This window comes from Eleutherodactylus coqui, chromosome 12 (assembly GCF_035609145.1).
Source record: "Eleutherodactylus coqui strain aEleCoq1 chromosome 12, aEleCoq1.hap1, whole genome shotgun sequence".
In the NCBI taxonomy this organism is placed as follows: domain Eukaryota; kingdom Metazoa; phylum Chordata; class Amphibia; order Anura; family Eleutherodactylidae; genus Eleutherodactylus; species Eleutherodactylus coqui.
Window position 1 is genome coordinate 59,886,964 of NC_089848.1, and position 27,812 is coordinate 59,914,775.

Sequence of the window (27,812 nt, forward strand, 5' to 3'; positions counted from 1 at the left end):
CACTCGTTTGATGTAATTGCAATCTGTTTTTAACGCTTGTAACCATAATGACCATAAAAAAAAAATAAAGAGAACCAGGAAGCGTTAAGCCTGTTCATTTATGCGTTTTGATTTTTTTTAATGCGTGTAAGGGCACAGGAGTTTTTGCGTGTGTAAAATTTCTGCACACAATACGCAGAGAATAGAACTTCTTGATTTTAATGGGCTCGTTCACATTTTCCGTATTTTATACACCCATTTTGGTTGCAGAAAAAAAGCAGCATGTTCTATTTTCCTGTGCATTTGGGCACCGAAGGTCCCCATAGAAGTCAATGGGCGATACGCAAGGAGATGCGTAATAAGATGCGTAATTCCACTGGAAAAAGAGTACGGCTGCAGCTCACTAGGCAATGCATGCAGTGCGTGTTGTTTAGGGTGCATTCACATGAACGTATATCGGCTCGGTTTTCACGCCGAGCCGATATACGTTGTCCTCGGGTGCAGAGGGGGGAGGATGGAAGAGCCAGGAGCAGGAACTGAGGCTCCCACCCCCTCTCTGCCTCCTCTCCGCCCCTCTGCACTATTTGCAATGGGGAGAGGCGGGATGGGGGCGGGGACAATTATTGGACTTTAGCCCCGCCCCCGTCCCGCCTCCTCTCACTGCAAATAGTGCAGAGAGGCGGAGAGGAGGCAGAGAGGGGGCGGGAGCCTCAGTTCCTGGCCCTGGCTCTTCCATCCTCCCCCCTCTGCACCCGAGGACAACGTATATCGGCTCGGCGTGAAAACCGAGCCAATATACGTTCGTGTGAATGCACCCTTACTGCGTGTAATTGAACATGCCCTGTGGGCGTAAAAGTACAATAGGCCGATAGGCGCACCAAAATAGCATTGTTCGTTCCGCTATAACGCAGTGCTGAAGTGCGCGTGAATGCGAATACACTTGTATAAGGGAGCCCTAAAAAATCAGATAGTTCCACTGAAGAATCTCATAAACGCATAAAAATCACATGAAAATTGCAAGATAAAATGGACTGATTTTTCAGAAGAGAAGAAAAAAAAACGCCTGCGTCATTTTTTTTCATTCCTGAAAAAGTGGTCTGATTTTTCTTTTGATTTTCGTGCAATTTTTTGGCATTTATGCTATTTTTCTGCATCATTCTTGCATCTGATTTTTACACGCGTATAAAAAACCCCCACAAATGTCCAGGCTCGGCACTTCTTGGTTCTCTGTATTTTTTTTATGGTCGATATGGTTACAGACGATCTCATCAAACAATTGCAATCTGTTTTTTTAAATTCACCCCTAGACTTGAATGGTCAATTTTTGTCCGAAAATCTCTACAAAATAGGACGTGCTTCAATTTTCGGACTGTTTTTCAAAATTGTCCGCGTGAATATAACCATTTAAAATACTGCGCTTTATTGCCGTACAAATTCAGTCAGATTTTTTTTTGGCCCAAAAATCGGACAGAAACCTTTTGTGTTAACCCTTTGTAATCCAATTTTGGATTCAGGGTTTTCTAGGGGGCTTTCTCTTTCTGCCATTATACAATGGCGCCATCTGCTGGCTAGAGACAGTACTGCAGTATGGGACATGCTGGAGAGGCCCCTGACAATAGAGCAGCACTATCTTAGCTATTCATGAATGAATAGCTAAGGACTATCTGTAATTGGCTGAGCGCTCAGCCAATAGCTAAGCACTAGCTGCTATTGGCTGAGCCCTCAGCCAATCAGCACAGCCCTTTCAGCTGAAAGTGCTGGAGAGCAGTGCCAGGGAACCAGCCGGAGGACGCGTCTGAGCGGCGGAGAAGTGAGTAATTTTTTTTTGACCACTTATTGATGATTATCGGGGAAGGGCTTATATTTCAAGCCCTTCCCCGATAATCATACTGCGGGGCTTGCCAGAAAGCACTGCTTTCAATGGGATTGGCAGCAGTGCTGATCCCATTGAAAACAATCGGATATCATTCAGCACTTCTGCCACAGCTGTCACAGCTGTGGCAGAAGTCCGCGGCACTCTCCCTATCTTTTCAACGGTGCTAGCGCTGGCCCCGTTGAAAAGACTGGCAATATGCCGGTTCTATTTCGGCGTCCTTCTTGCACTGCGAGGCGAGAGTTTTCCCGTGCTCCCGCAGCGCAAGAAAGAAAATATCGCAAGTGGGTGTGAGCCCTTAGGGTGCATTTCTGCTGCCTTAACTCTCTGCGCCACACAAGGCTCCTTCGGTCCAGAAGACATTTAGCAAACATGAAACTTCAGTTGCCACAATGCAGTCAACATTTGCAATATGGTAACTGAAGTTGCATGTTCTCTAATCCAGTCCCCCGAATACTGACACTATACATCTACCAATCCTTTCCGTTTTCCATGGCAATCAGTGTTTAGTAAAGGTCTTCTTGACCGAAATCTCACATGTGGATTGCCTTAATTAAAATGACAATAGTCTACAGACTTGATATTGTGTGCAGACTTCTGCTTGGCATTTCGAGTTGTGTCGGGAAATGGTTAATGAACCAGTTACAATTTCTCCGACTAGACTGGTGTATATAGCAGCCGAAACAAGAAAGGCCACAGTGTGAATTCATTAACTATTCATATTGATAAAATGAGCTCTAATGATCTCTCCTTAGGTAGCCGCAGACGAGTATTGATAGACATGGAATGCTTGTTATGTTTCCGTGAACGGGATGTGGGGATGTTTTTGAGGTTCTGGAAGAAAAAAAAATTAAGGGGCTTATGTTCTTGCAGGGCTCATACACATCATGCTTCCCTTACATACACCAGTCTATGCACAGTATCCTATGTATGTACACCTTGTATGTACTCAACCATCTAGAGGACTGACTGAAAGATCTAGGAACATTTGATGATATAGATAACGCAGAAATATATTGCTTTGGACAGACAGCTGTACAATAAGACCTCTATTTCAATAATTACCAAACCTGAGACCTTCTGATACTGCCGCGTCATACCACAGGAGGTTGCTGAACACAATTTGGTATAAAGACTGCAATTGTCAAAGAGAAAAACACCAGACACTTATCATAGAAGGCCCATTTAGACACAACGATTATTGCTCAAAAGATTCGCTCAAGTGACTTTTGAGCGATAATCGTTGTGTTATTTGCAGCCCAAGATGATCGCTCAAGTTGAGCGATATATATATACAGTAGAACCTCAACTAACGTCATTAATCCGTCCAGAAGCAATGTACTTTAGTAGAAATTAATGTTAGTTGAGGACATTATTTCCATAGGACTTAATGTAAATCCAATTAATTGGTTCTAGACATTTCAAAAACACACCAAACCCCATTTAATAGAGAATAACTCTGGTCTTTAATACCAAAAACAATAACAATACAGTGCTATGACATAGGACTGCAGGGATATCATTATAGCAGTACGTATTACTGTGTTATCTGTGCTTTGACCTAGGACTGCAAGGACATCATTCTGGCCGCCTGCAGACTTCTGGGTCGGAGCCTCTGCAGGGACCAGCGCGGCACTCACCTCTCCCGTGGCTCCAGCTCTTCGAAGTGCCGGCTGCCGGCCAGGCAGTGCATGCGCAGAGCTGAGCCGACGGCCTGGCAGTGACATTTCTGTGCGGGCCTCTGCGAGACCCGCACAGAAATAGAGCATGCCGCGATTTGTTTACCAAGCGTGATTTCAGGCGGACAAATCGCGGCTGTCTGCCTAGAATTGCCTTTTCTAACACAATCCTGTGGCAGCTTCAACGGAAGGAAATTCTGCGGGAAATCCCGTCGCGGTCACAGTGTTCAGTAATGAGGGGACTACCCACAGGGATGAAAAAATACCTTGCCACAGCTACGGCAGAGGAGCGCGATGCCACCCATTGAAAGCAATGGGGGGAAGGCAACTCCCTCGGGGATTTTTGGGGAAGGGCTTGAAATATAAGCCCTTCCCTGAAAATAAGCCCTAGCTTCTTGAAAAAATGAAAAATAATAATATATCACCTCTCCGGCGCTGTCCAGCTTCAGCGCGTCTTCTCCCCAGCTCCCCTGCACTGTTCTAAAGCATTTCCTTCTGGCTGGGGATTTAAAAATCCCTGCCTCCTGAAAGCACTGCTTCTGATTGGCTGAGCACTGTGACCAATTAAAGGCAGCGCTCAGCTAATGTATATAGTTCGTTGTGAACAGTGGTACAATTGTACGTGTGAGGTGCTACCGGCCAGACGTATACCTATACAAGACAGGTCAAGAAGTACACAGTTGCAGTGAGAGAAAAATGCCTCAAGGCACAACGACCCCAAAAAATGGAGATGATGAGATATAAAGATTTTATTATATAAGGAGTAAAACCAGCAGAACAAACACATTTCGAGGAATAACCTCTTCTTCAGTAATTGCTGGGGCAAGACATGCTCGATGGCTACAGTGAGTATTTAAGTTGCCATGCCCGTGTGCAGGGGGCCTAAAGCAGTACGTATCACTGTGTTATCTGTGTTTTGACATAGGACTGCAGTATTTATTTGCAAACATTTCTTTACTGTACTGTACTCATCTGTACAGTACTTACATTTTGCAGTACAGTGGGGATTCAGGAGGCAGGCAGCATTCAGCCGGCACTGTGGGATTCAGCTGCTGTACTGTGTTAGGAGGCAGGCAGACACAGCAACGTTCAGCCGGCACTGTGGAGAGGGGAGGGGGAGGAGTAGGCACGCGCTGATGCAGGAGAAGCAGGAAGTGACCGGCATCAGCTGCGCACCGGCTCACTGAGCAGCGCCCGGGGTCCTGGAGCCATCGGCGCCCTTATCTGAGGAATGCATCTTTATTTGAGGGACCGCCGCTGCCCTGACACATCAACTTTAGTTGTAAACAGCGTTACTTAAGAGCAATGCTACTTAAGGGTTTACTGTATATATATATATATGTCCAGACTGTCCATTATCCTGCTCTCCTTCGTTTCGTTGGCCATTCTGGAAAGATGTGACACCAGATAGACCCTATTATGGTCAATGGGGTCCATCCTATACTATTCGGATTCATTATGTGGTGGATCCGGGACTTCTGGTATCTTCATTGCTCAACTCCTATAACAGAGTCGGACAATGGATATCATATTGGAGCTCCAAAGAAGGCGTGAATGTGGCCTAATATGCAACCTGATGTTTCAAGGAGAATTTAAAACCCAGCATCCAATTCAGTGGTTATACAGATGTTTTATTACTCAAGTGTAAAAAATAACATACTGAAAGAATTGCAATCATTCAAGACCTCGCTGTGCCAGTATGGCTGTACAATGGTGTATTACTGAACTCATTTATTAGTAGCATTCACCTCTCCCTGGTATTTGAAAGCATCATCTTGCTCCTGACCTGCATCATGCCCCGTATCTGCTGTTAATGCTCACATGAAAATGGCATTTGATGGTTTGATGCAATAACAAAATATATAGACTTTACTGCTTGGAACCTATAAAACCTGGATCAATTATATGACGTATACCTAGTTACTAAATAAAAATGGGAGCAAAGGCAACAAAGTACTGCAAATTAAAACTACAATATCATCTTTCACGTAGAGGCCATGATCTACAGAACATACCAGATGCTTATGTAAGGGTGTACGGGACTGTCCTCTCACCCCGCCCTTGGTTTGTGCAATAATGCTGTCTATACTGTTTATTGTTTGCAGTTTATTTCCCTGTGTAATAGGATATACACTATTGTTACTGGTTGTGTTTTCTCTTTGAGTCTGATGGCAAGGCGCTGGATAAACAGTCCTTATATCATGTTTATAACGATATCCAAAATGTCATCTACTAGAGAGGGACAGTGATATTTAGCATATAAGAAGGGTAGTAGTCAGCATACTGATTATTGTTGGTGAGCTGCTTGTGGTGGACAACAAGACCCCCTTGTAACTTAGGACACCTGAGATTGTGTCAGTTGCCCAATAAAGAACTGGCGCCCAAAAGAGAATCTGAGTGCTCTGTTTTGGGCGCTGGAGACAATCAAGCCTGAGTAGGACTCCCTGTATCGTGAGTCTCCACAGGTAGAGAGAGGAGTCTCACTGCGGAGTGGATCTGAAGGAAATTGGGGGCAACTGGAGGAAAGTATAGCCTGCAGCTATATTTGTACCCTAAAAAACCTTTCTGAGAACAATTAACTGTAACAAGCTGCTATTGGGGAAACAGTAGGAAGTACAACCATCAACAAAATGTCTGTTGAAACATTGTTGATGTGCCTCTATGTGAGAATCATCATGCTTGTGTGCCTCTCAGTAGCTGTCAACATCATGAATCTGTGCCTCTTCAGACTATAAGTAAAGCTTGGTTCAAGTTCATTGCAGCATCTGTGACAACCCCTCAGGGCCATTTGCATCACAACGAAAACTGTTTTGTTATCTACAATAGCTTTTCAGATATGAATGATTGTACCAGTTTAGGTAACAGTTACTACAATATTAGTGGAGCAGTTTAATGTAAGATCACATGCCTAGAACCCAATTCCCCCTTTTCAACCTGACACACAACAACAGAAGTTCAAGAAGCAGAGATAGGGGTCTGCTGACACAGAGGATGCTCACACTGAAGAGCTGATTGAGGGCTCGGTCAGATGAGCGTGTTTTTTGCGCGCCTATGTGCGCAAAAAAATGCGCACATAGGCGCGCAAAACTCATGAATGGGCAAAGTTTCATATGCATAGCACATCAGACTTTGCCCGTTCACTGGAGAAGCTCAGCTGCTCCACCATGGTCTCCTTATCACTAAACACTGTGACAGTGCTGTCACAGTGTTCAGTGATGAGGACACTACCCACAGGGATGAAAGAATTCCCTGCCAGAGCTGTCACAGATGTGGCAGAGGAGCACGATGCTATCCCATTGCTTTTAATGGGGCCGATGCTGCTGCCGTCCCATTGAAAGCAATGGGATGAAGGCAACCTCTGCAGGGATTTTCGCGGAAGGGATTGAAATATAAGCCATTCCCTGAAAATAAGCCCTAGCTGCTTAAAAAAATAATATATCACCTCTCCGGTGCGGTCCAGCTCCAGCACGTCTTCTCCCCGGCTCCCCTGAACTGCTCTAAAGCATTTTCTTCTGGCCGGGGATTTAAAAATCCCTGCCTCCTGAAAGCGCTACCTCTGATTGGCTGAGCTCTGTGACCAATTAGAGGCAGCACTCAGCTAATGTATATAGTTCGTTGTGAATAGTGGTACAATTGTATTTGGGAGGTGCTACCGGCCAGACGTGTACCTATACAAGACAGGTCAAGAAGTACACAGTGAGAGTGAGAGAAAAATGCCTCAAGGCACAACGACTCGAAAAAATGGTGATGATGAGATATAAAGGTTTTATTATATAAGGAGTAAAACCAGCATAACAAACGCATTTTGAGGAATAACCTCTTCTTCAGTAATTGCAGGGGCTGCAGTGAGTATTTAATTTGCCATACCAGCATAGCCAGTAGGCAAACTATAGGGAGAGGACCAGGCCGAAGGTGTGGCTCCTGGTGTCTGAAGTGCAGAGGTTATTCCTCGAAACACGTTTTTTCTGCTGGTTTTACTCCTTATATAATAAAACCTGTATATCTTATTATCACCATTTTTTGGAGTCGCTGTGCCTTAAGCAATTTTTCTCTCACTCTCGCTACCCGTGTTTCCCCAAAAATAAGACCCTGTCTTATATTATTTTTTCCCCTTAAAGAGGCACCAGGTCTTTTTTTGGGCGATGTCTTATTATACTTGCCTAACAGGCTCAGTCCTGGTCTCTCCCCCTTTGCTCTCTGGGGCTCTGAAGCGCTTCTTGCAGTCCTTGGCCACCCACAGAAGATCACTTCCTGGTTATGGGATTTATAAATCCCACCTCCAGGAAGCGACAGCTCTGATTGGTTCTCTAGCGCTACTCAGTCAATCCATGCAGTGCTCGATGAACCAATGCAATGGCTGTGATTGGTTCACTGAATGCTGCATTGATTGGCTGAGCATCGGACGAAGAACCAATCACAGCCATTGCGTTGTGGAGGCAAGATTTACGAATTGGCAGAGCCGTAGCATTGTTTGGCCAATTCATAAATCTCGCCTCCACAATGCGCTCGAGAACCAATCAGAGCCATCACTTCCTGGAGGTCAGATTTATAAATCCCGTAACCAGAAATTGATCTTCTGTCTGTAGTAGTAGGAGGTAGTAGGAGGAGGTAGTAGGAGGCGAGTAGTAGGAGGAAACTGGACCGAGCCTGCTAGGTAATGTATTCCTTTTTTATGTAATACAGCTAGAACTTATTTTTAGGGTAGGGCTTATATTTCAAGTCTCCCCCAAAAAATCATGGTAGGGCTTATTTTCGGGGAAACAGGGTATATTATACCGCGTTATTGTGTTGATGTTGTTACAATTTAAAATGTATTAAAACTGATTATACATAAATGCTTACTTTTTTGCCAGAGGTCTCAGTTAGCAAACCTTTACAAGGATCCAGGCAGTTGGGTTCCCACAAACAAGTAAATGACGTCCATCACATACTAATGTGGGAAAACCCTTTAAGTTACGCATTCAAGTCCTTGGTTGACATTTTTGTTATAAAAAACCCCAACGCCTTCTTTTATGACAGTCTAATAATAAATAAAATATACAAAGCTAGTATGAACATGGGCTTACTGAGTTTATTACAACTATTACTACTGCAGTGATGACTAATAGGAATCGTAATAATAGCGTTCTATGAACAATAAAATATAATAAAATACACAGTTTAAAATAGTTTTGTCCCTAAATGAGCTTCACAGTAAGACGAACCTCCATGTTTTTATTAGAGTTCCAGGGTATTGAAAACCCTCTAATACGAAAGACAGATTTCTATCAACAAAAATGACCGAGTCCAAATCAAAAATCCCATAAAATCAATGAAAAGTCACATCTGTTTTTCCTCTCTGCAGAACTCGTAAGCCCGGGAAGAGAGTGCAAAATTTTTCGACTAATACAAACGTGTAGACATAAATTGGCTGCCCCGACTAGACAGCAGCGGCTTAGAATATAATTAGGGGATTTATACTTCTTTCTGAAATGTGGCTTAACGAGCCTCTTCTCCACCTAATTACTATTTAGGTTGTTTTTAGTCAATGTCTGTCTGTTTGGGGTTAGGATCTACATCTACTGTTCCCTATTTATTAATATTAGTAGTACATTTGCATTTTAAGACTACAGTTTGTAGTTGCTTTGCACAGGGAGGGGTGAAGGTTTGGCACATCGTACACCATAGAAAGCGATGTGTCCCTACTAAAGGTGAAATCTAAAGGAATTGCTATTAAATGCTACATACGGCAACCAAACAACAAGAAGGGTTAGGGAGACAAGGCTCTCTGGGAAATAATGGATCCTATGTGTGATTAACATATTAAAGACAATCTGTTACTTTACTCAAAGAAGAAGGGCGTTATTTGGCAGCTTAATGATCCATCTTGGTGACCAGCCAAGAAAGATCAATGAAGAAGGGAAGGAAAGCTGCCCTATTTAGCCATTGACATATGTGGCATAGTACGTGGCACTTTATGGATGCACTCAGTTGGTGCTTTAAGGCTTGTCTGTAGCCTTTAAGCATTGAAAATGGGAGGACATTTTTAATTAGGAGTTTGCAAAAGTTTTCTTTTTTCATTTTAGATGCATTGTATCTATTCTTTAAAAGTGGTCAATTATAAGAAACTATAAGAATTATAAGAATTGGCTTGTATGTATTTATTAATTAGTTTAATGCATTAATATTATTGGGAGGGGGGCAATTTTTTTTCTGCCCTTAAATGAATATATTTTGAATTGATGATCATTTTTGCAATAGGGTTTTGTTAAAAATGTTGTACCATTTGTCTTCCGCGGTTTCTACATATCACTGTATGTAGAGACTGCAGTCTAATTCTCAGTAGGGGATCAGTCAGTGAGGCTTGACTGATGCTTAAGGCCTATTTACATGCAAAGACAATCTTTCAAATGACTGAAAGATTGACAGCTTTAGCGATCATTTTGCAGAAAGCGTTAATGGACACTAATGTCCATTAACACTTTATTATCATTATTTGCGTATAAAGGGGCCTCCAGGAGCTCTTTGCCGATCCCAGTATGTGATCTGAGCTCTGCACACAGCTCCATTGTTCTTGTATGGGCTGTTGGCAGAATACAATGTAATCTCCAACTCCTGTGCAGAACATAGCGTCCAGTCCCTGTTATTGGTCTCTGGCTGAACAATGGATTTTAAGCTTACCTTAAAATCATCGTTCAGCCGAAGAGTGCACGATAGCTACGTTTACACGCAACGATTATCGCTCATATGCCATCGTTTGAACAAATTCTGAGCAAAATTCATTCCGTGTAAATGGGCCTTTAGTTTTCAGTGCTTACCTCTTCTTTCTTGTTTTCTTATCAGCTAATTTATGGCCGCAACAAAGATAAACTATGTTGTGGTCATACATTAGCTGATAAGAACAAGCAGGAGAGGACAGAGCAGAGGGAAACTAAGGGCCCTTTTACATTGGACAATTTTCATGTGAGTAATAATTAGACTGAGTATTTGTCAAACAATTGTTAGGTGTAATGGCCCTCTTACACGGGATGACAGTAAACGACTGCATGAGCGCTGACGTCACCGCTAAGGTCGTTAGCGCTTGTGTAGAGCTTTAAGAGAACTTTGCTGCTTGATCGCTGGATTTTCTCTGGCTTCTCGCTTAGGCGCTTTCCCTTCTATGTGAAGTGCTGAGCAGGGACCGTTTACACGTAACGAGAAGCCTGCCATCCGGTGATTATTTTTATGCATCCCGTTTTAATGTCCCATAAATGAGCGACTGAACAATCAGCAATAAATTATTAGATAATTGCTGGATTAATTTTTCATGCGGACAGAAAAATCATGTTCCTTTTGCTGCAAATCCTTTGGTGTAAGCAGGCGATGTAACAATATTGTGAATAAAAAAAGTAGCAAAAGTGTTGACTAGAGGTGCGGTTATGACCCAACAGATAAGCAAAACTACCCAGTTATTGTTCAGTGTAAATGCAAGCCAAGCGAATAATATACGATTCTACTGAGACGTAAAGACTGCAGTTTGTGTGTGCAGTGATTGGTGGAATCTGCAGAAAACAAATGGCGCAACATTTTTAATTAAACCCTACTGCAAAAATGATTGTCAGCCCTAAATCCATGCATTTAAGTGCAGAAAAAAATACCCCCGAAGATGTCCATAGCCTTTAATAATGCCCTTAGCTGGAGAAAGCTTTACATATTACCCAAGACAAAAAATAGGATTATATACAGACTTTACACACTTAAACCAATGCTAATAGTAATCCCTAACAGTAACACTGGTAACCCATCACTGAAACACAAAGCTAGACTCTCCTGAGGGAACCAACTTGATCTCAGGCGTTTTGTTTTTGGGTGACTGTTTTACTAAAGCCGACACTCCTATAAGCTAACACTCCCAAAAGTTTGCAGTAAGGCTGTACATTAGAGATAAGCGAGCATACTCGCTAAGGACAATTACTCAAGCGAGTATTGTCCTTAGCGAGTACCTGCCCGCTCGGAAGAAAAGATTCGGGTGCTGGTGAGGGTGAGCGGTGAGTTGCGGGAGTGAGCAGGGGGAGCGGGGGGGGGGGGGGGGGGGAGAGAGATCTCCCCTCCGTTCCCCCCTGCTCTCCCCCGCAGCTCCTCGACTTTTCTTCCGAGCGGGCAGGTACTCGCTAAGGACAATGCTCGCACGCTCGTTTAAAGCTAATGGTCAAGAGAGCTTCAGTTTTTTCGAGTAACTGACTACTCGTCTGAGCACCATGCGCGGGGGGGGGGGGGCGGCTGGGGTGGAGAGAGAGATCTCTCTCACTCTCCCCCCCCGTTCTCTCCGCCCCCTTTCCCTGCATGGTGCTCGGACGAGTAGTCAGTTACTCGAAAAAACTGAAGCTTGCTCGATCATCAGCCTTAAATGAGCGTGCTCGCTGATCTCTAGTCATCATTCATTATTTCTGAAACAGAAACTAAGCAATGAAAAGGAACCCATTTTTATTTTGCCCCCCAAAATCAGCAGGTGCCTAGATTGCAGGATACATAGAGGAAGTTTATGAAAAAGTTTACATCAGCTTCCTGGTGGAAAAAAGTTTCACATTTTTGCACACATAGGAAAAAAAATTGCAGCTGTTTTTAATTTTATGTCCCATTTCAAATAAGTGGGTGGAGCTCCATGTGGCATAGAGTTCTAAGGCAACAGAAATGCAATCCTAAGCTGTTGCTCACGACCTAAAGGTTGCGAGTTCAATCCCCGCGTGGTTCAGGTAGCCGGCTTAAGGTTGACTCATCCTTCTGAGGTCGGTAAAATGAGTACCCAGCTTTGTGGGGGGCAATAAATAAATTACCTGAATAAGTTGGCTCTATGCGAATAAGATTTATTTATTCATTTGGCATGCCTTACTTTAATGTAGTCAGATGGCGTATGATGGGTCTTAGTAAATTCCCCACGTAATATATACTTAATATATGCAAGATTTGGCTGTACGGAATAAGCACAGATGCAAATGCTCATATAAAAGCACACACATGCAGTCCATAAATATAGCAAAAAGGCGAATAATTGTGCTCCTGCTCCATGCAAATCATGCCAATCTCGCTGGTGCGTTTTGTAAGGTGTGACTATGCTTCCATTTGTTTTGGATTCGATTTATTCGTAGGCTTTTCACATTTTGACAAGAAAACACCTTATTAAACTAAGCAATGACTTTTCATAGCTTTCAGGCTGCAGTTTAACGTTTTTTTTTAACTCTCTCTATGTGGCTTTATAATGCCCTGAGGTTTTATATTAGAGAGGCGTTTCTTCCAGCTAATCCTACCCATAATTTCCCTTAATATTATAGCATTTTCCAGGATCCGCGGATTTAATACAGTCTATGGTTACTAAGGCAAAGCATCAATGAAAAAGGTTGCTTGAATAGTGAATGTGCGTGAGTGGATAGGAACACAAATGGGAAGAACTTGAAAAGGAAGGTGGAGGAGAAAGACGACAACGTTCCCAGGAGAGCCCCATCTGTGAACACTTCACCACTCCCCAACGAATGGAGCTCTGCGTGGGCACAGGTGGATCCCAGCCTCCTGCCGGAGCAGAGCTCAGCGCGTAGCCTGAAAGAAGACTTTCATTACTGTTGGCTGTTTGGATTGGAAAGAAGCCATCTCAAACATTTGCAGGTGGCTTGGCCATACTTTGACACTTAAATATTTGAGGCCGTGATAAAATCAGAATATTACTACAATATGGCGCTATACAAAGTGTAATGTGCAATCCTTAATATGAAATGTATGTTAAAAGATCCATTCTCTGGAGACCACTAAGAAATTCACATTTGAAATTAGTATACTACTTATTCCCAAATGTTTTGGTTTTAATGTGTTTTGGGAGGGAATGGAAATGAAAGCAAGTCCGTCCAAGTTCTTTCGCCTTTCATGCTCATGTTACAACTGTTCGAGGCATACATTTTCAAAAGGCTCACATTTTTTATTTTTGCTTATCCTCCTATGGCAAATAGGAAAACTCATAAGTCTCGCAGATTCATAATCCTGTTTGTAACAGCTCAGACAGGGTGAGGGAAAATAAAGGAAATGTTGGCATCATAGGGTCAGATACTATCAAGAAACACTTTGATGCCCATCATTGCCTTCTCCCTTGAATACCTGTGTATTCATGTGGAAATCATATATCAAATGCTTCAAAAATTAAAATAAACTCGGGGTAAAATCTGTCCACAATTGTAAATTATCATTTTAGACATGTGTATCAATGTAATGGATCAGACAGCAAACAAATAGAAGACATTTGGTAGCCTACTAATCCCAGGGCTAGCCTGGCCCACCGGAAGACCAGAAGATTCTCTGGTGGGTCTTGCGTTATGGCCCATAAGGGGCAGCTGTAGAGAAGTCTATCTGAAGCGGTCAAGAGAAAGTTAACTTCTACTGGGGTTGTCCACTGCTTTGGAGTATTTCACAAATAATATACTGGTTCTTATGTATTATATGGCCAGTGGGTACAAGACAAGAAGAGTAAGGATGGTTTCACACATTGGCTTTTGTGGCAGTTTTTCATGTAGTTTTTAAGCCAAAGGTAGAGGTAGATCCACCAGAAAACGGAAGTATAAGCCCTTCCTTTATAGTTTCCTTACTATGGGTTAAAATATGATTGGGGAAGGCAATGGCAAACCATCCCGCAAAAGCAGTCTGCCAAGAAAACGTCACAATGTGACGTCATCCAAGCAGTCCGTCATGACTCGGTGCTTGCAAATGTGGACTTTACCTACCTTATAGTTCCCAGAACTTCTGAATCTACTTCTAGCTTTACCTCCAAAAATGTCATAAAACACTGCCATGTAACTAGATATCAAGTAGACAGAGACCATGGGAAAAAAGGCTACATGACAAGGATTGCTGATGGTCCTTGAAAGGTGAAAGTCTCTTGGCAAAGGTGAACTTTAAGAAGCTTGTTGACCTAAAGGGCTGAACTGTGCTTTACCTGTATTAAGACCTCTTTGAATTCACATTTGCCACAAGACTTTTTTCTTTCAAAGACCAGCAGCATCTGATATACAGTATATTTTTCTGTAGTATCTTCCTACTTGATGTGGGCATATTTGGAACCAGAGATGGTTTTCCAATGCTGCCTAGATGGTCTGTTCAAGTTCTTCCACCTTTTAGGATCATGGCAAACTGTTTGAGGTATGCAGTTTGACGATTTCTCCTTAGAGGCTCCTGGAATCTAGGGTGGTCCATTGACCTTCAACTTCATCGTAGAGTTGTGCCTATTCACGCACAACTCCACTAGGTGAGTTGGCACTCACTATATGGCTTTTTTATTCTATCTATTGTATATAACAGATATACTGCCTTTGAAAGCACTGGCCTTTCTTTTTCCTATTCCCTTTTTAGCAATGAAAGTAGATATATACTGGAGGGTGGGCTATCAATCATTATCTTTGGCGTGTCCAAGGTACTAACATCTGGCATTGAGTAGTTTCCTTTAGTGCAGCAACAGCTACCTACAAGGTTACAATGTCCAATGGAGTCATATTTATATAATTACCACTCTACCACCAAAAGTCCATCACACAGCTTGAAACTATGTTTATTTAATTTAGAATTTTACTCAAATGACCAAAATATGCCAAAATGTAAAGATTTCTACTAAGGATATCCAATTGGTTTATGGCAATTGCTGTTCTTCACAGCTATAAACATTTCTATCAATCTTCCCAGATACTATGAACAACCTAGGACATCAGATACATTCACTTCATGTATAAGCCACATGGTTGGAAACAATTCAAAAGTTGACATTGAAACAATATAGTGATGGTTCAGAACATTCCTTTCATTATGAGTCTTTGTCCCTTCTGCTAAAAGGAAATTCAATAAAGGTCAACCATCATTAATCATGTGCCAAAACAACAGCACAAATGTTACTCAATCCAAGTTCACGTAACCCATAAAAATGAACCTATAGCACTATGCGGAAATATCGCCTACCATTTGTGATGATTCTGGTCCGTTGCAGTGATAAAAATTCTTTACATTTGAGATAAATATTCAAATATTCATCTAACATTCTAATAAATCCTGGAGGAAGCTGTGAAACATCCATACAAGAACATAAACTTGTCATCCTACCCAATCTGACGATTTGTAGAAGGTGCTTGTGTGATGACGGAGCTGGACTGGGGAGATGGCATCGCCTGTTGTATTACAACGCTGGTGTCATGGTTTGGCAGTCTTGTATTTGATAGCTGGTGTCCTGCTGGTCCTCCCATGCCTCCAACCGAATTATGTAGTGTGATGTTCTGCAAGAGGAAGGAAATTGCCAAGCATTACTCTTTTCTTTATCCAGTTCATCAGGCCACAATCATGGTCATTCCTCTTATGTTGTTTTTTAAAAAATGACACGTCCATCAAGTTTAACTTTTCTCAGACATAGTGGTTTGATACAGAGGAAAGGGAAACAAAACTCCCTAGCCAACTGTATCCAAATGTGGGGGGAGGCGGGAATCCCTCCTAGTACCACATGGCAGGATATAATTTTAATGGATCAGCTGAATATCGTTCATTGCTATAGAATTGATAATTCTCAAGCTCATTTGTCACAAGATATTCTAGCCTTTTACAATGCTGTTGGTGTATCTGGCACATGACCACCTCATGTGAGCAGTGGAACCAGGGCTCCTGCACTAGACTGGGAGGCTCGGAAAACTCCTTTAGGGCTCAGTCAGGTAGCAGACGGCCATACCTGAAGACGGACGTCTCTCTGCAGCGCCGGAGGAAAGAACATGTGACTGGCTTCATTGCCGGTCATGTGTTCTTTCATCAGCGCTGGAGAGAGACGTCCGTCTTCAGGTACGGCCGTCTTCTAACTGTTAGTCACACGGGCGCATCGGCGCTGGTGTAGCGGTGGCGATGCGCCCGTGTGACTGAGCCCTTAAGTGGAGTCCGACAGGTAGCACTCTATACAGGGGTGTAACTATAGGGGATGCAGAAAATGGGATTGTAACCAGGCCCAAGAGCCTTAGGGGGCCCTTCCATATAAGGACCCAAGTACTATGAATAAAGTATTATAGTTGGGGGCCCTATTACAGATTTTGCATTGGGGCCCGGGAGCTTCAAGTTATGCCTATGGCTCTATACATTATCCTAGAAAAAAGCATTCGGACACTCCTACCAGTAGAATGGATCATGTTTTATTAGTAAGTCACATGTCCTAAACCATGCTACGTAAGTTGCAGAGCCTTAGTGGTGTCAGCCATAGTTTGTGACAGGAACTGCTCACTATTAGATATATGGGTTATGACGCTAAACACAAGCTGTCCATCACAAAGCACAATGCATCATCCCATCGACAATGATGCAAGCAATGTTGTTATCGGACTGTTAAGCAATGGAAGAGCGTTCTATGGTGTGATGAATCATATTACTCCATCTTCAAATCAGATGGACGTACCTGAGTGAGGAGGATACTTGAGGAATGTCTTTTGACAAGGTGGGTTGTGCCAACGATTAAGTACGGCTGTGGTCCGCTACAGTCTGGGGATGTTTTATGTGGTATGGACTCAGTTTGTTGGTTGTAGTGGTAACAACCATGAACACAGAGGTTTCCTTAACATTCTAGACAACAATGTGCTGTTGACAATGTGGCAATAGTCTGTAAATGGTCGGCCATACTTCCAACAAGACGCGCCTTCTTACAAATGATTGGACTGGCCTGTACAGAGTCCAGACATGAACCCTACTGAACATCTTTGGGACAAACTGGAATGCTGAATCAAGAAATATGAACAGTGAACATCTTTGAGAGAACTCACCAGATGTTTGTAGGATGAATGGAGGGAAATACCAGCTGAAGTGGATCACATGTTAGTAGAAAGTATACCACAGAGAGTATCTGATGTCATTAGGAAGATTCTCACAGAGAATCCCTATAGCCACGGGAGGCAGGGCTAAAAGGGACGATCCATCCAGCCCTGCCCCCTCCTTCCATGCACTCAGGGGAAGCCATGTAACACCCCCCCCCCCCACTCTCTCCTTGCAATAGGGCAATCCTGTCCAGAGAGAGGTGGGGAAGTCCCCTACTCCCCCCCCCCGCGCGCTGCTGGGGAATTGCCCAGGAGGGGGGTAGGAGGAATACCCCGCTGCTTAAAGCAGGACATTGAAGAGGTGCCTCTGGCCAGCAACACCCTTGAAATGCCCTGCTGTAAGCAGCGGGATAGCTATTCCCTTCGCAGGAGTTTCCATTAACTTCTGCTCCCATAGGAGTCAATGGAAACTCCTGTCGTCTCGCCCTGAAGATCGTGCATGTTCTATCTTTCTTAGGTGCGCGGCGTTTTGTGCCTCTAATTCCGCGTATATGAACGCTTCCATAGGAACCCATTGGTTCTTCTAGAAGCGTTCATTTTGTGTATGCAAAAAGCACGCTCGTCTGACCGGGACCTAAGGAGTATTTCCATCTTACGCGTTTATGACATATCCTGCAGATATGCCATAAATGTAAGATGGGAATTACCTTTTAAAACAACTCATTTTCTATTTGTTGGTTTGACAAAAAAAGAAAAACAGACTTGAGTTCCACATTAGTATCAAATCTCTATAAAGCAGCTGCGCCTTGAGATAAAGAATGTGTTAAATACTAACTTTACCAGGACTTTGGAGCCTGGAGAGTGATGAGGAGGCGTAAATTAATTCTGGATTTTTGATAAATATAAAGGAACTATTAAAAAATGTCCTGCTGCATATTCAGCCCCGCATTCTCAAACATTTGTTTTACGATTTAAGATGTATTTAACACCTCTGAAGGAGTAAGGCTCAAAGCTATAACTGAACGGCATAAAACCAGTTGCATAAAGTAAAATAAATACACCTTTCAGTGCGGACGTCTTACAGCCTCACCAGAGCGGGATTCAAACAAGAGTATTTGGAATAAAAGTTCAAAGTGACAATATGAGAAATGGCAGGTCTCAAAATTATAAGTGCTGCATTAATAGGCTCAGGAAAAAATTTCCGTACACAGTACTTTACATAGAGCAGCTTGTACATACTACCCGGACCGAAAATAGCCCGGTTACGGTAAAGTGGAGCGATAGCTCCGCACACCCCCTTACGGAGAACAGTACAGGAGTATCACAAAATCTTTTTTCTTTTTGCTGTAGGTGCTCTCTAGACAGACCGGATCCACGGATGCACCCTAAACCCAAGAGCTGACAAAGTATTGAGCATTAATAATAGACTTTCATATTATTTAATTCAATACCATTGAAATTGCATAGTATTTTATTACAGATGCAGCTGAGCCTCGTTTGGCGCAGAGTTTTAAGGCAGCAGAAATGCAGTCCTAAGCTCCCGCTCACGACCTGAAGGTTGCGTGGTTCAAGTAGAAGGCTCAAGGTTGACTCAGCCTTCCATCCTTCCGAGATCGGTAAAATGAGTAAGCAGCTTGCTGGTAGGTAAAAGACTGGGGAAGGCAATGGCAAACCACCCCACAAAAACAGTCCGAAGTAGCAAAACTGAGCCATACTCCAGTTTATCAATAAAATATTTCACCAATGTCTTATAAGCCCAAGTCTGAAAATTGTAGAAGCCAGTAGGAAAAATAAGAGTATAGAAAACAGAAAATTATGTGGCATGTAACTAGCGCCAATTGACAAGGCATATTTATTGCCGCTAGTTCCCACATGGCAGAGGATTGCCTATACAGGGACAAATGATTGTTCAAAGCAATCATTCATTTCCATACAGCTGTCATTGGTTGGCTGTAAATGTCACTGTTCATAAGGGAAGATGCGCAGTTGATCAGCAAGTATTTTTGTGCTTGCATAAACAAAATAATCAGTGAATAATTGGGCGTTTGCTGGTTCATCCGTTGATTGTCTGTACCAATAATCGGGAGAAATGCAAAGTTCTACATCTGGGCAAGAAAAATGAAAAAGGCACATACAGAATGGGAGGAATTGAGCTAAGCAGCAGCACATGTGAAAAAGACTTGGGTATACTAATAGATCAGAGACTGAACATGAGTCAACAATGTGATGCAGCAGCCAAAAAGGCAAACACAATTCTGGGAAGTATTAAGAGAAGCATAGAGTCTAGATCACGTGAGGTCATTATCCCTCTCTACTCTTCCTTAGTCAGACCTCATCTGGAATACTGTGTTCAGTTCTGGGCACCCCACTTTAAAAAAGACATAGACAAACTGGAGCAAGTTCAGAGAAGAGTTACCAAGATGGTAAGCGGTCTGCAAATCATGTCCTATGAAGAATGGTTAAAGGATCCGGGAATGTTTAGCTTGCAAAAAAGAAGGCAGAGAGGAGACTTAATAGCTGTCTACAAATATCTGAAGGGTTGTCACAGTGCAGAGGGATCAGCCCTATTCTCATTTGTACAAGGAAAGACTAGAAGCAATGGGATGAAACTGAAAGGGAGGAGACACAGATTAGATATTAGGAAAAACTTTCTGACGGTGAGGGTGTTCAATGAGTGGAACAGGTTAACACAGGAGGTGGGGAGTTCTCCTTCAATGGAAGTGTTCAAACAAAGGCTGGACAAATATCTGTCTGGGATGATTTAGTGAATCCTGCACTGAGCAGGGGGTTGGACCCGATGACCCTGGAGGTCCCTTCCAACTCTACCATTCTATGATTCTAAGTCGAACTCTTGTTGAAAGCTTGTGCCCGATAATTTGCCCAAGTAAAAGGCCCTTTAGTTCTAGTGATCTGCCGCAGTCACTATGGCTGGATCCTACTGATGATATAATTGGTTGCATATCTTAGCAATATGCCACCAATGTCTAGTCCGTCAACACCTTTAAAGAAGGAAATTAGACAGTAAACAAATGGACAGCACTCGGGTGAAACGAGGAATGAAGATGTATAGATTAATTAAATGAAGGCTACCTAGCTTGGCGGTGATGTCCAAAAGATGACCCAACAACACACTTGTAAGCCAAGCTAGCTTATAATGAAAACCACAAAAAAGTGTCCATCCAGGACATTCAAAGCAGAACCTGAAGGACTCAAAGCCTTCGTAAAGTATCAGCCAAGTAAAGTGAAAAAAGAATAAACCAGCACTCATGGGTATGCCATCAGGCTTAGCCCCAAGTACTTGTTTTCACTTTTTTCACTTCCTTGGCTGACACCTTGAAAGGCATTCTTCACGTGCCATATACTCTACTACACCATACAATGAAAAAACTACGATTATGTTTTGAAAGATTAAAGGGATGATCCAGCACTGGAAAAGTAGATCTGCCTTTTTTCAGGAAAAGGCAAAGCTGTTGTCCATAGGTTCGAGTAAATGTGACTGAGGCCTTAGTCACACGGGCGTTTTTTCGCGCGATTTGCGGATCGCATGACGGATGCGCATCCGCAAATCGCATGACCTGGGCCAAAAAAAAAAAAATCGCCCGAAAAATCTGCTCCTAGCCGCGTTTCATTCAGCGCTGAGCCAATCAGGGGGCAGGTCTGACTCACACCCCCTTCACACCCACTGCAGGCCGGCCGCTCTAAACTCCGTCTGCCGGGACAAGGTAAGTATATATATATTTTTTATTTTTACACTTTTCTGGATGAATTGCAGGGAAGGGCTTATATATTTAACCCCTTCCCGACAATTCATCCTGCGCTCGCCGGCAGCCCATTGCTTTCAATGGAGGCGGCTGTATTGCCGGCTCCATTGAATTCAATGGGCAAACATCGTTCTTCTGTGCCACAGCTGTTACAGCTGTGGCAGAGAAGAATGATTTGTCTTCTATATGTTCTCAATGGGGTCGGCGCTGCTGCCGCCGGCCCCATTGAGCGCATACAGAGAAGAGAACAGGAATCGCAGATCGCAGATAGGTGCGATCTGCGATTTCTGTTCTATAATTTATCGGACGAGCGCATAAAAAGCGCTCATGTGTCCGATACCATTGCAAAGCAATGGTTTTAAAAAATCGCCGGACGCATGCGCATGCGCAAATCGCGCGAAAAAAACGCCCGTCTGACTAAGGCCTGAGCTGCAATAGCAGACACAGACCATGCACAAGTGTGGCGCTGTTTCTGAAAAAACAAATAAACCATTTTAATATGTAAAAAACATTTCCATTTCCTATTGTGGTAATGTATTAAGTATTTTAGGTCTATGTAATGAAATTATTTTACATTAGTGATGACTCCAGGCTCCACTAGAGTAAAGTCCATCATATGAAATAATGACTAATTGCAGTCAATGAGTGTAACTAGGTATTTGTGATGTATATGTGTGCACATTAACAGCAGCTTATTTTCTGACGTATTAGGACTCGGTCATACGAGCATTTTTTTGCACATTTATATTATATTCCAATGCACAAAATCACACCAAGCCAGCCGATATAGTGCCAGGCACTTTTATGCCAGGCAGGAAAGATAGTCCTGGAATTATAAATCTGCCCGGAATTCGTCGGCTGCTGCATAGAGCCAATGACAGAGCCTGGAGAAGGGACATGGTAGGGAGTTCAGCAGCGTGACTGCTAAACTGTCACCCCTTCTCTCCTTCTCTCTCCTTCCCTCTGGCTGTTTGCAATGGGAGGTGGCGGGACAGAGGCGGAGCTAGGCTCCACCCTGCTCCGCCCCCTCCCATTGCTGGAGGCAGACAGGTGGCGGGAGCTTAGCGCCGCTTCCAGCCGGCTCCCTTCCATTGCAAACAGCCGGAGGGGAGAAGGGAGGAGGTGAGCCGGCAAGGGGGAGGAAGGGGGGAGACAGCTTAGCAGAACTAGGCTGTCTCTCCCCGCCCAACGGCATTGCGGTCTCGGTGTATATTCACCGGGCCCATGCCGTCGGAATGGGCGCACAAATGTTAGATTTGTGTGCCCGTTCATGTGTTTTTAAGCCGCTGGCTTGCGCATGTAAAAACGTCTACAGCCGTGTGATAGATTCTATTCTCTTGGTATGGCACGCGCAAATTTCGAGTGCACAAATACACGTGCAATTACGCCTGTATGAAGACAGCTTTAGTATTCTTCCCTTTAAATTCTATCGGGCTGAGATGTTATAGTTATTTTTTCGGCCAACCAGACTATTAATGATATTACAGTATGCGCCAAAGAAGATCATTTGGCTTATACACTTAAACTTCATTTGCTTCTGCGTGTACATATACAACAAGCCACAATTACTTCACACTGCAAGGACTTGATATATTTAAAATGGAATATCTATATCTAGATAGATAGATATGAGAGAGAGAGAGAGATAGATAGATAGATAGATAGATAGATAGATAGATAGATAGATAGATAGATAGATAGATAGATATGAGAGAGGTAGATAGATAGATATGAGAGAGGTAGATAGATAGATATGAGAGAGGTAGATAGATAGATATGAGATAGATAGATAGATAGATAGATAGATAGATAGATAGATAGATAGATAGATAGATAGATAGATAGAGGTAGATAAATAGATAGATATGAGAGAGGTAGATAGATATGAGATAGATAGATAGATAGATAGATAGATAGATAGATAGATAGATAGATAGATAGATAGAGATATATAGATAGATAGATGGATATGAGATAGATAGATAGATGGATATGAGATAGATAGATAGAGATATATAGATAGATAGATAGAGATATATAGATAGAGATATATAGATATATGTGATAGATAGATAGATAGATAGATAGATAGATAGATAGATAGATAGATAGATAGATAGATAGATAGATAGATAGATAGATAGATAGATAGATAGGAGATAGATATGAAAGAGATAAATAGATAGATAGATAGATAGATATGAGATAGATAGATAGATAGATAGAGATATATAGATAGATAGATGGATATGAGATAGATAGATGGATATGAGATAGATAGAGATATATAGATAGATAGATAGATAGATAGAGATATATATATAGATAGATAGAGATATATAGATATATGTGATAGATAGATAGATAGATAGATAGATAGATAGGAGATAGATAGATATGAAAGAGGTAAATAGATAGATATACATATATAGATATTTTATATACACATAAAAGTCAGAAAGAGCTGCTGGAAGCTGGAAATCACTTTCTATGTTGATGACGGGAGCTTCTTTAGGGTCCTACACAATAAACATAAGGCCTCTTTCACACGGGCAAAAGCGATATCGCTGCAAGAAAATTATAGCAATATCGCATCGATGTTCTGTGTGATATCACTGCGTTTTCTCGCGGGGATATCACAATTTTGTGTTGCTACAGAGTCCTGCATGGTGCTACAAAGTAGTGTGACTTTGCGTTGTCAGGATTTTCAGGGAGCTTGAAATACCATGAAAATAAGCCCTAGCTGCATAAAAAAAGATACATTACCTAAGAGGCGCTGTCTGGCTCCTTCAATGAATGGCTGTGATTGGTTCATCAAGCACTGGCTCTGATTGGCTAAGCCGCAGCGCTAGAGAACCAATCAGAGACAGCGCTTCCTGGAGGCAGGGTTTTCCAAACTCCTGACTAGGAAACGCTCAGGGAAAACTACAAGCGAGTCTGCCGGGGACCTGAGGAGACATGAGGCAGTGCCGGACAGCGCCTCTTAGGTCATGTTTTGTCTTTTTTGTTTTTTTCTGCAGCTAGGTCTTTTTTTTAGGGACAAACAGTAGGATTTCGTAAAAGTTGCATCGCACCGCATGAAAAACGCGTTTTTGTGCGATGCGAAGCAACAGAAAGGAATAGTCCATAGGGAAATACAGGCTACAAAACCTTGCAAATCGCAGCTATATAGAGCATGATGCGATATTGTAGTCTCGCAATATAGAAGTCTACAAAACATCGCTGATGTGGAAGAACGCATAGGAAAGCATGGGCTTCACATACATGGGATTTGTAGCTCTGTCGCATTGCTATAAAATCGCCCGATTTTGTAACCCATGTGAAAGTGGTCTAAGGGTACCAGGAAACAAGGGGACACAATCTGAAATGAGTCTGGGGAAGACCGGAAGCAATGTAAGAAAATATAATCCTACTGAAAGAGTGGATATGCTTGGAACAATCAACAGCGAACTTACTGGGCGGGATATACCCTGTTTCCCCAAAATAAGACAGTGTCTTATATTAATTTTTGTTCCAAAAGGTTGAACTTTTTTACATGTATAGCTGCCTGGACACTATTTAAATTGACTTTTTAAATTAACTGTTAGCAGGGCTTCATTTTGGAGTAGGGCTTATATTTCAAGCATCCTCAAAAAGCCTGAAAAATCATTTTGCATCCTCAAAAGTTCTGGAAAATCATGCAATGTCTTATTTTCAGGGAAACAGGGTATATATGTATATTTTATTGTTGGTACATGCTGTTTTGCAAAAGAAAATTAGAAAATATGTTGTCTGAAATACTCACACGCATTTGTGCGCTCATGGGTGTAGCTTTTTTTGTGGAACGAGCAATGATTTTTTGCGCGCACCAGTATAATTTTACTGTACTTTTTGTACAGTACAAACAAAGACGCACCAATTGAAATGGCTAATTAGTCTTAATGAGCTCCAGATGTCTTCGTTTTCCAGCGGAATTTCATAGCATATTGCACAACTCCTAGCGTATTGTGCGAGCATATGCGCACCCCCCATTGACTTCTATGGAGACCTTTGGTGCGCAAATTAATAAAATAATAGAGGATGCTGCAGGGTTTTTATTGGGTGACTGAAATGCGCAGGAAAAAATGTGCATGTGAATGAACCCATTGAAATAAATAGGTTCTATTCTCTGAATATTGCGCACGGAAATTTTGCACATGCAAATACACCCATAACAACATATTTTCTACATTTCAATTGCAAAACACACACACACACACACATATATATATAGATAGATAGATATATTTATATACACACACACATTATATATATATACATACACATACATACATAGATAGATTAATATATATATATATATATATATATATATATATATATATATATATATATATACACACACACATATACATTATAAATATATATATTATATATATATATATATATATTAGCCACTCGCTTCCAGATTCTTTTTGTCTGGGCTTATGATCTAATTCATGGCAGACTTTGCAAAGCTCCAGCTTTACATGAGAAATGCAAACAGTTCATGTAATAAAAACCAGCCAACATATTGAGATTGGCCTCATTCCAAACACTTTATATGTTTTATTTCAACCAAATCTCGGCAATGAACTGAACAGTTACTGCAGTTTCTGTTGAGCATTCACCTTGGTATATAGCATATATATGCCTCCATATTGCTAACTTCATAAAACCTGTGTCTGTAATAGACTGCTCTCCTAAACTGAATCACATATTTAATTTCAAGACTTGGACCTGCAAAAAGTTCTATATAATATCTCTGACTGTCATTAAGGGCTTTTATACCTGTAGTAGACTGCTGGATTTGACTTCGGCATTGTCTGTAATACACCGTAGGTATAAAGGCTGCTCAGTAATACAAGCGTATGTATAGTCTGTCCAATATTACAATTAGGTCAGGTTTATGGCATAAAATCCCTAAAATGGAATGGAAAGTGCACTCTATGACTTGTTCCTTACTAGAGCCAATGATTGTTGGCTCAGTGGTTAGCATTGTTGCCGTGCAGCACTTGGGTCCTAGACTCCAATCTGATCATGGCGGACATCTGCATGGAATTTGCATGTTCTCCCCGGGATTGTACAGGTTTCCTTCCAGACTACAAATAATATACTGCTAGGTCATTTGGCTTCCAGTGAAACTGGTTCTTTATTTATGATTGAGATAGGGAAATCAGATTTTGAGGGGACGGAGAGCGATATCAATGGTGACAATGTCCATAGACTATTGCAGAGTATGTTGGCACTGTATATGCAAAGGAAAATCATTATTTTCTATTGATAACGGGCTAATAGACTGAACTGTTCAAATGTTTCCATGTAAACATACTCCAGATATATGCATATCAGTCGCCATGTATGTGGCTTGCCTAATGACCTGTCTACACGCAACTGCAACTAGCATGCAACCAGGGGCGTAAGTATAGTGGGTGCAGAAGGTGCGGTCGCACCTGGGCACAGGAGCCCTTAGGGAGCCCATAAAGTCTCTTTTCCCCATATTGCAAACCAATACGATCAATGAAGCTTTATAGTTGGGGGCCCAGTTCCAAATTTTGCACTGGGCCCAGCAGGTTCAAGTTACGCCTCTGCATGCAACTAACCCTGCTTATCAGCTATAGACTGTTGGGTGCCAATTCTTTGTGACACAACTAATGCACCTCAACTGAGCCAGCAAGAGTGCCCTTAAAATACCAGATACTTATCTCCCCAAGGGTACTGCAGTGGTCTCCTACTTACAGGGAAGCATTTCTGTAGTTTGTGATAAGCATAGTGGTGACTGGTCATCGCTATTAGGGCAAAGTGGTGGAAACACTAGGAAGGTTTGTTATAGAATACAAGGCAGTCACACAGCAGGACTTTGGCCATGTTGGTAAGTATATTACCAAAACTATTGTGGTCCCTAACATTTTGAGGGTTCTTTCACACGACCGTATGCATTTTTACGTTTTCTCGGCCGTGCCATAAAATCTCACAAACGGCTGATTTTCTGTGATCATGTTCCGTGCTTAATTAGTGTTTTCTCATCCATTCATATGACCGGGAAGGTTGTTTTTAGGGGAAAAAAAATATGTCACACTCTGGAAAGCCCTTGCTTGGCATAAATACTTGTATTGACTTCCAATGCCTACATAGAGACATCTATAAGCTTTATGCAGCGTTGGATACTGCTAAAATTCCTCCCCCTCCCTTTCTTTTTCCAGCTCCCATAGGAGTCTATGGGAGCCGCTGTCATATACGAGTCAAAAGATAGAACCAGAACTATCTTTTTACCCACCGTATAATCGCCGGGCCCATATTTCGGTCACGTATGTTCCATTTTTTACAGTGCAACGTTTTAACGCGCCGTATATTTGCCCATGTGAACGAATGGATTAGAAACCAATGCCTGAGATGGTTGCATATATCGGTTCGGGCATGAAAACACGGCATATATGCACTCATGTGCCTTTCTCTGAATCAACATTGGGGGGGGAGTTACAGACTGAACTGGATGGACATATGTCTTTTTTCAGCCTTATATACTATGTTAGGCTTCTTTCCCATGAGCATATATTGGCCGGCCGTTTTCATGGCCGGCCCATTTACGCCATGTTGGGAGAGATAAAATTGGTGAATGGGCGCACAAATCAAAACGTTTGTGCGCCCGTTCAGACGGCATGGGTCCCGGCGCATATGCGCCAGGACTACCATGCCATTGCCTCTTTCCCCTCCCTCCCCATCGCAGGCTCACCTGTCTTCCCCTCCCCGC

At 42.3% G+C, this 27,812-nt stretch overlaps 1 protein-coding gene across 3 annotated transcripts in view; it reads right to left on the minus strand.

Annotated features, from left to right (window-relative positions):
• Window positions 1-27,812, minus strand: part of CREB5 (cAMP responsive element binding protein 5) — a 426,900-nt gene that overhangs the window by 269,697 nt on the left and 129,391 nt on the right. For all 3 annotated transcript variants that reach the window (XM_066585646.1, XM_066585645.1, XM_066585647.1), the window contains exon 5: window positions 15,613-15,782. In XM_066585646.1, coding sequence (XP_066441743.1) covers window positions 15,613-15,782 — 170 coding nt within the window. The remainder of the gene's footprint in view (window positions 1-15,612; window positions 15,783-27,812) is intronic.